The sequence below is a fragment of the Strix aluco genome, chromosome 7 (assembly GCF_031877795.1).
Source record: "Strix aluco isolate bStrAlu1 chromosome 7, bStrAlu1.hap1, whole genome shotgun sequence".
Taxonomy (NCBI): Eukaryota; Metazoa; Chordata; class Aves; order Strigiformes; family Strigidae; genus Strix; species Strix aluco.
The window spans coordinates 22,123,977-22,139,477 of record NC_133937.1 but is presented as its reverse complement, the minus strand read 5'-3'; the positions used below and the strand labels follow the sequence as shown (position 1 = coordinate 22,139,477).

At 40.3% G+C, this 15,501-nt stretch overlaps 1 protein-coding gene across 3 annotated transcripts; it reads left to right on the top strand.

The window, feature by feature from the left end:
• The first annotated feature begins 4,737 nt into the window (after nt 1-4,737).
• ANKRD22 (ankyrin repeat domain 22) lies at nt 4,738-15,006 on the top strand. 3 transcript variants are annotated; one of them, XM_074830878.1, is made up of 6 exons: nt 4,738-4,954; nt 10,942-11,133; nt 11,649-11,756; nt 12,078-12,155; nt 13,025-13,123; nt 13,898-15,006. In XM_074830878.1, exons 1-6 carry the CDS (start codon nt 4,934-4,936, stop codon nt 13,973-13,975), a joined length of 576 nt encoding a protein of 191 aa, XP_074686979.1. In that variant the 5' UTR covers nt 4,738-4,933; the 3' UTR covers nt 13,976-15,006. The 3 variants fall into 3 exon arrangements, with proteins under 3 accessions (XP_074686979.1, XP_074686980.1, XP_074686978.1); XM_074830877.1 differs by lacking the exon at nt 4,738-4,954 and having other exon boundaries at nt 9,053-11,133; XM_074830879.1 differs by lacking the exons at nt 4,738-4,954; nt 12,078-12,155 and having other exon boundaries at nt 9,050-11,133.
• Nucleotides 15,007-15,501: the final 495 nt, after the last annotated feature.

Genomic DNA, 15,501 nt, shown 5'->3' with positions numbered 1-15,501 from the left:
ATTAAATGCATTTGGAACTATGAGAGCAAAATGTCCAGTTTATGCACACACTTTCAATACCAAGATTTTCATGCATCCACAGTGACATCCTTAGATAAAAACCCCAGAAGTAGAACAAAATGAAACCATCAGTTACTCTATTTTTGCATTTGTACAGGTCAGAGACTTCTCCCTCTCCTCAACTTTAGCAAACATGCACTTTGATGCATAGCATCAGACTTGCAGATCAGAAAGGATGCAGGCTGTCTACTCTGACAAGCAACTGCACAAAAGCAAAACTGCACATCTTTATGAAGATGGGCACTGGAGAAAGAGACCATGAACACATATGTACAAGCAACTTACCTCTGCTTTGACTGCCTTGCTTGTGTCTTCTGCTGCAGTTCCTGGTCTGTCTCCGCTAGCAGACTGATTCACTGGGAGAAACCTGCGCCGATAAAAGGAGCAGCAGTAGAGTGCTGTGTGATGTCTGCGTGTATAGGAGTGCTGATTTGGCAGTATTTAAGGAGTGGAGTTATTTTATGATAAACAGCACCATTGCATGACATTCTGAAAGACTAAATTGCACCATGGAACAGGAGAGGTAAAGAGGCGTCTAACTTGTGGTTAGGATATTTAGTAGGGACCTGGGGGATTCTTGTCCCCTGAGACTGTGACAGATCTTGATCTGTACTGCTGTCTGTCTTGGGGAGTGCTGTGACCACATTATTTTGGGATGAAGAGGAGGAAGGGTCCAGCTTTTCTCAACCCTTTTTACCTATGAACGTGGTCTCTGCAGCTGTGGTTTGTACAGAAGCTAACATGATCACTGGTTCCACACCTGTCACTTATTTTCTGAACTGCTGTTTACAGATTGCTCGGTGAGCAATTCTTCTTTGTTAGGTAATCTTGGAATAAAAATACAACTGATTTGAAAGATGTGTATTTAGCATCACACACATATTCCTAAATCTGTTGTTTAGTGAACACCATAACAGCAAAGACCAGTTTTCTCTGAATTAGCCTGCTTCTGTAGGGATTCTCAGGTGTTGAATTAAGGTTGAAAACATTGTGTAAACTTTGACTCGGAGAGGATGCTAACAAGATTTCTTGCTTCTTCCAAGTCATTTCCATGAACTCTGTGAAAACACAGTATGTTTAGAGACCTCTGTCTAACTGCTGAATTAATTGTAGTCAGCCCAGGGGCTCAGTCCTCACTGAAACTGGCCTGGTGCCCTGGTGCAGCAAATTCTCTGCAATGTGGGTGCTAATCATCTGTTGTCTTGTGTGAGCAAATGGAGTGAAGTAAGTCTTTGTTAGTAAACAGAACCTGAGAGTCACCACAGAAACTATTCTACTTTATAAAGTAGAGTGCAGTCTGTGGAAAAGACAAAAAAGTGATTCCTCAGTGAAAAACATTACAGCTCAGCAAGTCTGATGCTCCTGCTTAGTGAGAAGTACAGAAGAATTTTCTCTGCTGTATTCCCAGCTAACATCATACTACATTTTTTTGTTTTATAGAATTGTCAGCTTGGAATGATCTGCAGCATTTTACCTAGTTTCACCTCATGCCAGCATACAGAATGTATGATATTGTTTCTGATATTGTTGGTAGGAATCGAGTGAAGAGCAAAAGATAGGTAAACCCACCTGAATAGGGAAGAGACAATGAAAGTAATGCATATAAAAAGAGCATAAGAAACACAAAATCTAAAAGGTATACAGAAACTTCCCAGGATGTGCTGTCCTTACTTAGAGAACCATGCCAGCTGAGATAGTAAGTATTCTGTTTTGAAAATGCTGGAGCAAAACTTTGATGCCCAGGTGGTCTGGCCTACAGACGTACATAGCATGAAGTGCCCAAGTATGTCTTAACCCCCAGTGTCTGCTAACTCTCTCTTAGGTACCCCCCAAGGTATTCTGTGCCTCTAAACACATCTCTGATGATTTGCGGGGGGGGAAGACAAAGGGGAATATGTGTGTTCCTTTCTCCTTTGCAAACCCTGTAAAATACAAAAGCAGTGTAAGGAAATGGTCTATATATGCTCTTCCTTTTGTCTTGGAACCCTATCCTCTTCCCAAGTACTTTTGTGGTTCTTATCAGTTTTCTCCCTGCATTTGCCAGATGTTTACCTGTTGTTTGAGCAGGCATGTGTGGGAAGGAAGCCATCTATTTATCAAATGCTTCAGTCCGCTGAGGCATCACCCAGTCACTATGCTACTTGGCCAGTTTTAAATTAAGGGTTACCATATAGGATAACACTGATCATGAAAATGCATACATGTGTCAGCAGATTTGTGCAGATGTACATCCTCACTAACTTTTACAGGACTGTTGTGTTCCACATTGTGCAGTACTGCCTGGGAACTGGTTATGGGGAACAGCATTTTAGGCAGGCCAGGATCAGTGTGTATGAATGATGAGCTGCTGGAGCTTAGCCACAGGATGGGCTGTAACAGAAGTAACCCAGTAGTGACCACATGAGCATCAGGAGGCAAGGAGTCCTGCGTTTTTCATGTGACACCAGGGGTTCACTGAGTTTGACTTGAAATGTTATAAAACACAGGCTCCATCCATGCTATGGAGGGGTTTCTTTGTGCTCAGTGGGGTTGATGAGTTAATTCTGTCCTGAAGCAGAGGTGTGAGGGACCCTTGTAGTGCTACAAGGATGTTGTCTGAGTAGCTAACAGTCTTCCAAGGGGAAGTGTAAGGGGTGGGTGTTCCTCTTGTGCAGACACTGGGCATTCCAGGACTGCATTTCTTGGAAATACACATTTCTGAGGACTGTTCTGCACACACAACTCCAGCAGGCCACAGATTTCTTTCCTGAGAGTAGTGTAACTCATGCCATTTAGAGAAGTATCATCTATAGTGCTTGGAAATGAAAGAGGCAAATGATATTCCATGTCTTTTATTGAATGTGCTGTTCAGAAGTTTAATTGACATCTAGTTTAAAAAAATGAGTTGCCCTTATTCTTTCTCTTGTGAAAGCCTTTCTGACAAACTCTTACTTCACTTCTGGCTCACATGAAACTTTTGAAGTGTTCTTACATTCTTTCAGGAAGTAAGAATCGCATTTCCTACACAGACTGAGTAGGTGACGGTTTGCCCATGCATTGTGACTTGACACCTTTTGGAGAAAAAAACACTTATTCAACAAAAAAGATTAATATTTTCAGGATTCAAATCCTCATTTATAAGCATGATAAAGAACACTAAAGCAATATGTGAAGCAGAAATGAACCTGTGATTATATAAATTTGCATGAGTCTCATACCTCATCGTGGTTGGGCTGCTTATCTATTCTCCAGCTGAATCTCTGACCAAAGTAGTCACTTAAGTGATTTTCAAGAGGGCCTGAGATGTGATGCTGGATTAAGTGGTAATTTACACTGTCTTGGGAAAGGTGTTGCCTGAAGCTATTGTTGTGCTTTGTGGAGGAGGGTTTTGGGGTTTTTTTAAATACTTTTCCATGTTACCATGCATTTATATATTTCTGTTAGGAGAGGATTAAATAAACTACTAAGTTGTTATATTTAACAGCTGAGCAATTTGAGGTTTCTTTCACCAAGTTGTAGTTTATAAATTCCAACAACCTGGCCAGTTAATGTAGGAGGATGTCCATTCCTTAGGATCTTGATGTGAAGAAATACTGGCAAGGAATACCTTTTCACCTTTGAGGTATTACTCACTCCTCCGTGTCTTTAGGCCAATGGAATATTCACCGCATACTGAAAGATCTGTCTGTTGGGAGAATCCAATATCCACCAATACTGGTACGTGTAGTGTACGTTTCTGTTACAAGCCAACCTAATTTTCTTCAGGTAAACAGCCATTGAAAGGGTTAGAGCTGGTGCCAGCAAACTAACACTACAGTCAGTGGTGCTATACTACTTTAACCAGAGAAGGATAGAGACAGTATAAGTAATTTTACATGGTCCTTCACCTCGCTGGAGAATAAATATGCAAATTATATGGAAATAAAAGTTCTCAAGTGTAAGGTAGAGGGCTTGGATTTAAGAGAGATGGTTACATGCATATAATTTAAAACTTGTTTTAAAATATGCTTGAAATACAGGAAATTTGAATTTAAACTATAAAGGGAAAAGATATTTTGGGGATCTGCAGACACTTGAAATACGCGTGCCTTACATGGAGAGACTGTCTGAGTGTAGTACAGAAATACTATCAGCATCCTCAGAGCCACGAACACACAAAGAGGGTGGAAACATCAACAGTAATTCTCTTCCCAAGAAAGCTCTAATGCAATTAGCATAAAATTAGCAGGTTAATCATGAATCATATTCATTGTTTGGGCTGGGCTAGGAAGAGAAGACTGAGCAAAAGGTGATGAAAGCATGTGGCCTATTTAATAAGTGAAGGTAATTATACAGGGAACTCTTGTTAAAGGTGTGGGATCTAGTTGCTTCCCTTTTCCCAGTAGGAGTCTGGAGGTGTTCTTGAAGAGGGGATGGAATATGTTTTAGTCAGAAGTAGCTTGGGTGGCAAACTAGCTAGCATTCATAGTTACTTGTTTTAAGCTTTAGGTTTCATGCTTTTTTTTTTTTTTTTTCCCCCTCCCTTTCTTCACTTGTGAAACTTTCTTTCTCTCTCTCTCTCTCCTCCCCTCCTCAGCCTGTTTTGCTACTTTCCTTTTTAGGCAACTGGAGGCTGTTATTGCAAAAATGACAAAGGAAAATGCTTCTGTGTTGTAACTTGTTCTGTCAGTCTCCCATAAGCTGCTGTTCTCACATTTACCTCCTTGGGTTTCGTTTCTGAAGACAATTGTTTCATGCTACCAAGTAGAAAGCACTTAAAGGAAGTGTAGCTTAAGAAAGAGTGATAGTTTTAAGTTAAATATTAACCAGATTCAAACAAGCTCAAGAGCATTTCGAGTGAGGTTAATTTGTTGGGCTGGTGAACAAGAACGAACTCAAGCAGCGAAGAATAGGCATGGGGATACTCTATTCAGAGGTATGTGACCATTTTTTGCACAGTAACCAAAGCTATTGAAGATATGGATATTCACTGGGTTTGGTTTGTTCCCTTCACAGCCCCCTGTACACAGGCTTATACAGATCTGGAAGTTCTTTTCCTTTGGAAATGCTGTACATCAATTATTACAAATTGACAGAAGTACTGTTTGTAGGAGTAAAGAAAATGCAATAACCAGTGTAATTATTGTGACTTCAGAGAGAAAGTATGTGTTCAACATTTTTTGTTGTGCTGTGTTGAGATCAGAATGATTCTGAGCATGGTGCAAATAACAAACAACTTTTCAAAATGCAAATAACTTGTTGGTTTATGTTGAATGTAGATAATAAAGCTGATGCCTAAGGAAACATTCCCCCCCTACCCCATGATTGTTTTAGGAATGTGATTTTTTTTTAGCCGTTATCTTTACGGTTTTGTCCCCAGACCACGGTCCATTTAGCATAACTCTGGATTTTAGCATACATGCTACCTAAACATATTCATTATTTTATAAACTTTCTGTTTGTACACTTGGGAACAGATGAGGATTTTGGTCCTTTTTGACTATGAATATAGTGGCTTGCATGGCTGCTTCTTTTCCTGGAGATAGCATTACAGAGCTGTTTCTTTCAAAGCTTACATTTCTATGCTGAAAGCCGCTGTTTTATTTTTTAAAAGGCTATTCAATGAAATCAGGTATCTTCTCCTCTTTCAGTATTATAGGGAGCTTGAATCTGTGCATTCATAAAGTGATGGGCTGGGTAGACCGTACCTTATTGTGAAAGGATTTGTTGCCTCTCTTCAGATCTACTAGTCTGAGGTAGTATTGTACAAGAAACTAGTGTCATCTAGCTTAATTAAAGTAGTGTTTAGATAAGATTCAAATGCTGTCCATATCTTCCATGCTTATTAGTTAATATTTTCATATACATTAGTTCTCTTCCTTTAAAAATTTTGAGTGAGATACAGTTTTCTGGGTAAAGCATGGTTCATTTATACAGGATAGAAATCTAGAGAAGTGAAAATAAGAATGTGCAAGGTGCCTTTTCTGAGGAGTATGGATTGGATGCTAGTGCATTACTCAGCATCACAAACATGATTTAGACTTTCCTGTTTAGTTCGTAGCATGTCTTTGGATGAATTTTAGTGCACATGAAGAGACTATGGATTGGTTCATAATGTCTCGACATTATGAAATGACTCCTTTTTATCTAAACAACTGCAAAGCATTGATGTAATTTAGGCAATCCCCTGGAGTTCTCAAAGAAGGAAGCAGTTATAATCTGAAATTGCTCTCCCAAGTTGCAAGACCGGCTTTACCTTAGCCTTCTCTCTATTGACTGAATGCTTTGTCCTTATTGCCGTGCCTTTAACCTTTATTTCATATGTGGTAGAACTTGCCAAATAGCTTGTAGTTTATCACTACCTCAGCAAAACTAAGCAGAAGATTCAAGAAGCTCTGAAAACAAGTAGACAAATTCAGATGTAGCAGTTCATCTGGACCTGAGTAAAATACCAGGCCTGGATTTCAATCACATGGCCCACAATTGATTAAAAATAATTTTAAAAAAAATCAATTGTATAGAGGCATTGTACTTCTTCCTGACAGTGAGGTTTTTTACTTTTCTTGCACCCCTTGCCTGTCCTATGTGAGAGTGATCTCAGCCATGAAAACCCTTGCCTATCCTATGACTACTTCTCACCTTTCCCAAAGCCTCAGATACTGAACAATGAAATCCTCTTCTGAAGGACTTGTAGAAGAAGTATTGCTGAAACAGACATTCTAATCTAACTATAGAGGTTTTGCTTTAGAACTGCGTATTCAGTTTTCCTTTGAACACCTGACTTGTGTGAGCATTACTCAGTGATTGGCATATCTAATCTTCAAACTCTAGTTTCCAGTCCCCAGTGTCTGCCCTTTGCTTTCTTCAGTCAGGCAGAGCCATGTGCTCTCGTTCATAGTCAGTCCTGATGCTGCGGCAGGGGAAAGGCACCACTGGTGAGGGTGGAAGGAGTTTGGTGTTGTGATTCTCTGTTTTCCCTCTGTTCCATCATATGTTTTGTGCAGCATCACACTGTCAGGTTCATCGTGTGCCTCTTGTCTGAATGTTAGGTGGTGCTGCAAAAGAGTGAGTGAGAGCAGAGGTGAAGGGCTTTGCTGCCAGGCAGTTCAAAGAGGCGCTTGCTTCCTCTTTACCTAAGCTGGAAGTTTTGGTCCTGCTCTCCCTCCCTTCAGGCCTAGAGCCTGTGTTTGTATTGGGTGTAATGTTTGATGTGCCCGTGCCAGGTCTGTCCTGCTATGTTGTGGAGGTGAGCTAGGTCTGTTCTGAGTTCTCTGAGGTGGTCAGGACACTGGGGTTTATAAATAATGTGGTGTAGGTGAGAGTAGTCACTCTGTGTCTTGGACTGCCAGCACCCCCAGAACATGTGAGCTTGGTTCCCATTGATTTCTTCAGGATTTTTTGCGTGGGAGCACTGGCCTTTGTTTCTCACATGTGCCTAAAGGAGATGCCATAGACTTTATGTCTGTGCTCCAGTTACCAGTGCATCTCTAACAAGGAAAGCTGCAGGGGTTCTCCTGGCTGTGCTACACTGCCATGAGAGTTCTGCACTCGTAGTCCTGCTCCTCTCCACAGCTGAGCCTGAGTCTGAGATGTGAACTTTGGATTCTTCTGATACTGCTTCTGTCTTGCATGTGAAGCCCAGTTATTCTGAGTACGTATCTCAGGTTTATTTCCCTCTTGTGTATGATGGGTGGATAACAATAATGTAATAATGATAACATGAATCAGAAACTGGTTGTTAAGCTACATCATTGCTGAGGCAGTCTTCTAACACTGTAGAAAACTGAGTGAGGGTTTCCAGCCATTTAGCCTCCATGCTTTTCTGTAGATATAAAGGAAATATGTTTTCTTGGGTTTTGGATGGAATCCACTGCTTGTACATAACGTTGTTCTAACTCTATAATTGGCCTCACTGCTGATATTCCAGACAGGTTGTGTCTAACTGTGTGTATGTAAGAAAATCTATTTGTCTTCTGAGCAAAGTTTGGAGAATTGTTTAAAATAATCTTAAGCGCAATTAGACCTAATTTATATAGAGCTGCCAGAGTGACAAGCCAAAAAACTGAAAGATGGAAGAGGGGTTTATGGCAGAGGCTTCACTACCACAGAAATCCTTGCACACTTACCAAGCTCCAGCCTGAAGCCAGTCGAGTTTTGTGTCTATTATGCTGCTACTGGAAGACTGTTTTGGAACTTTACTCTGCACATGACTAGAAATCTCTTTCTAATTTTCATGCTAAACTTTTTGGCCAGATATATCACCTTTTTTACCTTGTTCCTTGAAATTAATTGGCTCTTCTTCTCTAATACTTACCCTTTAATTTATTTTGGAATATTTACAGCCCTGTCTCTTTTCTCCCTAGCCAATCTAAGCAAATCAGTCTTTCTTCAGGCTCTTCATATTCCTCAGTTGTGTAGAGGTTTTACACTTCTGCCATATTCTGATCTCAGTTTTGGACTCACATAACAAGAACTGTATCCACTATCCCAGTTAAGTGCCTTCTGTAACAGCTGTCTCCTCTTTCTGTGAGAAAGACTGCTATTATAACGTTTGGCACTGGTTGCTGTTTCTGATGTCGTTCTTACACAAGTGACTGATTGCCACCTATTTGTAATTTTTCTTATCTTTATTCTTTCCTAACACATTTTTTCTGAATTCCTGTTGTTATTGATATCCAAATAATGAGCTTATAGTTGTTTGGATTGCTTTGTTCCCTTACTTAAATATTCCACTATGTTTGCTTCTCCAGTCATGGAGTCATGTTTGTCAATTTGGGAGTTATATTACAAGTCTGATCTATGGGACTTCTCACCGTTCTTTGACTAAAGGAGGTATTTTCTACAATGCAAACCAGCAGAGTGGGCCTCAAGAAAATCCCATAAAACCAGGAAAAAGGTTCAGTTTTTGGTTTTTTGTTTTAATGTGAATGGAACATATTAATGTGTGAAAGAATCGATTCTACAAAGAACTCCCACTGCAGTGGCATAATAATAATAATTTAAAAAAATACTTTAAGTACATCAATTACCCATATATTAGCTGTTGGAATGGATGAGAATTGCCTCCTTACATTCTCTGTGCCCTGTTTTCTGAGAACAGCCAGTTTCAGGAGGTAAAAGAGCAACATGTCTCTTGTGTGCCAGTCTCCGTGCATGACTTCAATTCCAAATAATGTCTCTTAGGGAGTGGTAAGTGCTCTATCATTATTCGTGGCTCTAGAACTGGGTTCAACAGTAGTGTAAGGTTTGGAAAAAGATCCCATGGGTCAATGAGAGTATCAGTGAAAAATGTGTTAGGCTTAATGGCCTAGCAAGTAAAACTCTTTGAGGCAGTACAGAAAGAAAAGCACAAAAGCCTATCATTTGGTGACACAAGCTGCTGAACTAGCAAGAATCAAACTAGAAGGGAATAAAGTAGTATGGTAAATGTCTGGGATTTGAGCAGGTCAGCAGATTTCCTGCATCTTTAAATACACAAAGCAATACTTAAAAGCAAGAATAGTAGGGAAATTAGAGGTGCAGACAGACTCCACTCCTGGACATGAAGATACAGTACTAGACACCAACATGACAGAGTGAGGTTCTAGAGTAAACTGATCATTTAGATGGCACAGGTGTGCAGGTCACTTACACCAAGAGGGATTTAAAAGAGGGATTTCTCCTCAAAATCATTAAAAAGGTTCTGGTTCTGGAGGAGTGTATAATAACAAATGGCATATGTAGACTTTTATAAGAATACAGACATGTGCAAATTTACAGTATTGGAGTATTCTTTGTAGAGTTTTGTCTGATATAATAAAAGCAAAACAAGAAGTGGTGCAAGGTCTGGTAAGCATGTAAATACTTTCTTTCAAAAGGAAAATCACTTCTCTTATGCAGCTGTCCAGAAGAATAAGCAGCAATGATGCTGGAGGTAAACTTGTGTTGTAGATCAAATTTTGTCTGAAGCGAAAGTGTAAATAAGATGAATCTTTTTAATGTGGGGGAAAAATGAGGGGGGAGGGTGAGGAAAGGGCTCAGAGTTCAGGGCTAGATCTTGTTCATATAGTGTATTTAGGATGTGATAAAAGGAGGATGGGAAGGAAAAACTGCAGATAATTTTTAAAGAAAATGCCTATCTTTGAAAATGGTGAATAAAAACCTCAGTACTGAAGACAGAAAAAAGAAAGAAACATTCTCTTTTTGATTGGAGAACTTCTTGCTGTTATTTTCTGCCTGCATTAGGCCATTAGAAATTCGTAGTACTCCTGTCATTCTCAGGCTCTCCTTAATCTGAGTTCTTGCTGCTGGAGAGGGAAAGAATTGCAGGTTAGGTCAAGGGTGTGTAGAAATACTGAGCAAAGACTTGAGCAGCAAGCAGTTCTCAAAAGTCAAGCAGGATCTGAGCTGTGGGCATAGGTATTTTTTTAGGTATGAAGTTTAACTTCAAGCCCTAGAAAAGAAACAGTGTTGGGGTTTGGTTTTTCAACTTTCACCTGAGGTGTGGTTTTGTTCTGGGAACTGATGAGTCAGAAGTGGTACCCCTTGTTCAGCAGTGCTCATCCAAAGGCAAAGCCTGTTGTAGACTTAGAGAGGCGTGGGCTTGTCAGTGCTGCTGCTGCAGTGACCAACTCCTATGAGATTGGCAGTCGCTTTTTTTAATGGCTGCAAATGAACTGGATTTATTTCTTGGATGCCAGACACCGTCCAAAATGAACAGAAAGTTCATTCCACTGTGAAGGGGCTGCGATTTCTCAGGCTGCGGGCTGCTGTGTCGCAGCTGCAGAAGTATCTTTTACCACCATCTTCTGGAAGTCACTTAGAACTACAACCTCTGTCAGAAGTGCTTGTCAGTGTCTCAGGATGTGCAAGTAGTAAGTCAGAATGGGAAATATGGATGTCTTAGTGAAACGTATGCTGATGTATATTATCTTCTCTCTTCAGCCCATTTGTCAGGCAGCTTATAATAACGATTTCAATGAAGTTCAGCTCCTTTTGGAGCGCAACAGCAACTATCTGAACATCCAGGACAGCTTCGGTGGAGACACCCCCCTAATTTGTGCATGTAAACAGGGAAGCAACAGGATAGTTAGCTATCTTCTAAAAAGAAATGCTGATGTCAACCTCAGAAACAAGGTAAGTGACGACTGACTTATTTGCAGCGACTGTTTTTACAGATTCTTGGAGCGTATGTATGGGGACACTGGCAAGCACAGCCAAACCTGAGGTTTCTTTCCAACTGAGGCATAAGTATAACCCCCAGATTATAATTCTATACGAAGAGTAGCTGCATGGATTCTTCCTGCTGATTTAACATGCTGGACAGTGGTAGTAGCCACATGAGATGTCCACTGCCCTCTTTCTCTCTGAAGCCTTGTCCAAGTTTGCAGACATATACATGGAATCCTTTGGATCCCACATTCTTCTTGCACATGTAGCCCAATTTCCATGAGCCTGTATGTGTTAAATGTGCTTCTACTTGAGGGAAACAAAATGCATGTGTCTGTTTCTGCTTGAAATTTAGAGAAGTATTTCTAGTAGATAACCTAAAAGAAAGCTTGTGAAATATAAACTGGTCTACTATTTTCAATATTAAACAGATATAATCACATCACTGAATCTGGTACTAATCAGAGTTATTTTGTGTTTAGAAGGACCGCACTTGCCTGCATTATGCTGTGAGAAAACGATTTACCTTCCTTGACTATGTGCTCATCATAATCCTCATGCCAGTTATGCTTATTGGATATCTTCTCATGGTGAGTCTGGATGAAAGCAGGAAAGACCCAGTACGTTTCCCCTTACCACCTTTCTCATGACAGTATTTCAGGCCAGGAACCTGTATAGAATATGGACTGCTTTTTTAAAGCAAGGACTGATGGAAAGCAACAAAAGAAGCAGAGATTTTGCTGTGAATATAGCTGGTGAAGGAACAGAATTGTATCACTACATCAGTCTGGCATTTGCAGAAGCCAGACACTCTTCTTTTTGAAAAAAACCCAGTATTTAGTCAAAATCTACTTAGTACTATATGCAGATGAACTGCCTCAGTGTGTTACTCTTTCCCTTGCACCAAACAGATCTCAAAGACTAAACAGAATGAAAACCTGGTCAAGATGCTGCTTAGAGCTGGAGCCGATGTTAATGCTACAGACTTTGTAAGTGGGTTTATACAAATGCAAATGTGGCTTGTATGCATACAACAATACTAAAACCAGACTTCAGAATCTTCTAGCAACATAGTCCTGCTTTCAGAGTAGGATCAGGGACTGAACTGACTGTGATGTACCAGGAGGATTCAATGTTTCCCCTTGACACTTAGGCAATAGGTTTGTAAAAAATAATTCTCCACTGATCAACTAATTCTCCCTTTCTGACCAATGCCCTCTTAAGAGAATCCAGGTAAGCTGTGTTGAGATACTTACGTATTGAATACCTGATCCTATAAAGATTCTAGTGAAATAAGGGTCTGACTTTATCACCATTTATGAGTTCTTGGACTGGAACAGATTTATGGGCAAAGGTTGTGCCACAGTGCTAGACCCTGTGTCTTCTCTTGGTCTTCAGAGTGTGCTGACCTGCCATATGTAGAGTTCTCTATCCATTAGCCTACTTGGGTGTGGTAAAGAGCTCCTCTACTCTAAGACAGAGAAGGAGTACTCCCAATTTTATTAGCAACCAAATTCTAAAACACTGAAGTGTGAGCAAACAGTATTGCTTAAGACATAGTTGATGAAATCAAGATCATGGAATCCTCTGAAATCAGTAAAGAACTATTGGCTTCCTGCTGAAGGTATCAGACCTGTTCTAGCAGCTGCATCCCAGGGAAGAAATGATTTTTTTGTTCTTGTTGCTCTTATGAGAATTTATTTGTTTTGTTGTGTAGTGTATTGTCACAGGAAATGGTATGTGTCTTTTGCATCCAGCTGTTACAGGGAAACTAATAAGGCTACAGGTAGTTACAGTTGCCTAAGGTCTACTGAAGAAGTAACAGAACTAAAATTCATCTGCTTCTGTTTCCCTTCAGTCTGGTAGCACAGCCCTTCATTATGCTTGTGAAATGAAAAACCAGGCAGTCATTCCTTTACTGCTTGACGCTCACGCAGACACTTCTGTAAAGAATCAGGTAAGAAGGTGAAGTTCATGACTGTATTTCCTTATCATGGTGGTGAACCAGTATGTTGTAGGCCTTAGCTGGTGCAAGGCATTTTAAAAAAAGGGTGCACAGCTTTCTGGCAGCAGACTTGTTTGCTGTAGGGTATAAAGCAATGTTTGCTCCATTGCCTTTGTTGACAAAAGGAATTTTAAAGTCCAAATCTTTTGCTGCTAGATTTCTACCAGTGAACACTGCCTGCATGTCCACTGGATTGTCAGATCTCTTTGCTATTTTTACGGTACCTCTTCTTAACTCAGAGCTGCTATACAGTTTTTCCTAAGATGCAGGCTGCAGGAGAGTGGTAAGAGCTTTTCTAGGTGCTTTTTGTGCCACTGGACACTGTTTTTCTGAGAGGGGCTAAATCAAGCTGCTTCTGTCATCGGAAAAGCTCAAATGTTGCCCAGATAAATATTGACCTGGGAGTATCTGCATTACTGAGTTGAGGTGATCAATGTATTGTCCATATTGCTCTTGAAATCAGCTTAGCTTAGCTCTGCACTGACTTTGGACATTAGCCGCAGGAAACAGTGGAATGGCTGTCACTACTGGAGGGGAGGACTCTGCCCCTGGCTTCAGTGAGATTAGTATTAGACCCAGCACATTCTGAAGCTTTTGGTTTAGAGCAAGGATGAGACAGTGAAACTTGTGCAGGAGAGCACTGCATCTGGGTGGCAAATTCAGGAAAGCTCTTCGTACTTGACCCGTATCTATCATATTGCAATATGTTTCATCTGTTTCTTTCAGAATGGGGAGACTCCCCTAGATATAGCAAGAAGATTGCAGTTCCACAACATTGAAAGCATGCTAATGAAAACTTCCTAGTCATCAAGGACTTTTGAACATGCAGAAAATTACCTCATCCAATAATCCATCTTGCATAGCAGCCAGCGTCCTGCAGAAGGTTGAGGGCTATTACTTGATAAAGACTTGGTCCAAATCCACCCATTCTTTGCTGCAGACTTTGACTATTTTGTGTGAGACTTCTCAGTACTCCCAAGGCCACATGGACTGAAAGGAGTTCATTTGATTTTGCTAAAGCATGAATGATTACAATAGTGTTCAAAATATTGCCCTTCCCATCTGCTTCCCCAGTTTTATACTTAACTTCTGTAGACTGTGGATTTTGAAAGCTAGCTGTAATACTTCTGGAAGCCTAAACATTATGCAAGACGGTTGGCAGCCAATGCAAAAAAAAAACCCAAACCTTTAGAATGTGTGTTACTTGTTCCGTAGGGGATACACTTGACAACTGAACAACATCCCACAGCAATTTGTACAAAGTCTGGTACCCTTCCTCTTAGTATTTCTCTTCCTACAATGGGAGTGACTGGGAAAATAGATCTCTCAGCTTAGCACTTCCTCCTTTCATCCCTACTACAAGTTTCACACACCTTAATTATCACTATGTTGCTACCAGGGAAGGATTATGTTCTCTATCTTTTCATATAAGAAACAGCAAAAAGAGATTCAATGAGTTGCTGGAGACCACAAAGCAAATTCCCAGGTTGCTTAACGCATTAAGAGATAATAATGAAAACATGTTTGTTGCAGTAGAGAAACAAGTCTCTCAACTATCTTTCCAATATAAAGAGTGTACTAAAGAAAAAAAATCAATGCATGAAATGCTGTTGATGGGAACCGGAGGTATCTTTCCCACAGGACTGGACAAGAGACATGCTTTTCAGAGTGATGCATGCAACAGGGGATACATATACCAAAATAATAATAAATTAATGAGTCTTCTCTTGCATAGGTGAAGGCAGAAGAAAACCTGCAGTGGTAAGCAATGTATTAATGTGCTCTGGCGCTTTGTAATTTAATAATGCAGCAATAAAGGGGCATTTCCTTTCAAATGCTGCTGTATCTTGCTTTCTTGGTCTAATGGATCTTTATTTTGATGACAGTTTTGGCCATTTCCTGTAAGCTGTCATAAGTTCAGAAGATATATGCCATGATCAGCACTGCTCATGGCTGCTAGACTAGGTGCATGAACAAGCTGGTGTATTTTTCCTGTGTTGCAGAACACAGATATATTTTTCATTGTAACTATTCAATTGGATGCTGACAACTATGAAGTGTCTTGGTTGGGCAATATGAGCTTGAGACCCCACCCACAAGCACTCTGGGAAACAAAGCTACCCAGTTTGAGCTTGTAATAATGAACACTTTGGGTGTAACCTGGGGACAGACACTCTTACCTACCAAATCAACTTGTGAGGCACTTTCATGGATAATGAAGATGCTAACTCTTTGGGTTAATGGCTGGAAAGGGAAAGCAGTTGACTGCTTTCCCATGCTGTAGAAATCACTTGAGCAAAGAATGGTCAATACACAGAGTTATGTAAAAG

Coding starts and splice junctions, on each gene's coding strand:
- ANKRD22 (XM_074830877.1), top strand. CDS start 10,882: ATGGGAAATATGGATGTCTTAGTGAAACGTATGCTGATGTATATTATC. Junction 12,156..13,024: donor ATGTTAATGCTACAGACTTT/GTAAGTGGGTTT, acceptor GTTTCCCTTCAG/TCTGGTAGCACAGCCCTTCA. Junction 13,124..13,897: donor ACACTTCTGTAAAGAATCAG/GTAAGAAGGTGA, acceptor TGTTTCTTTCAG/AATGGGGAGACTCCCCTAGA.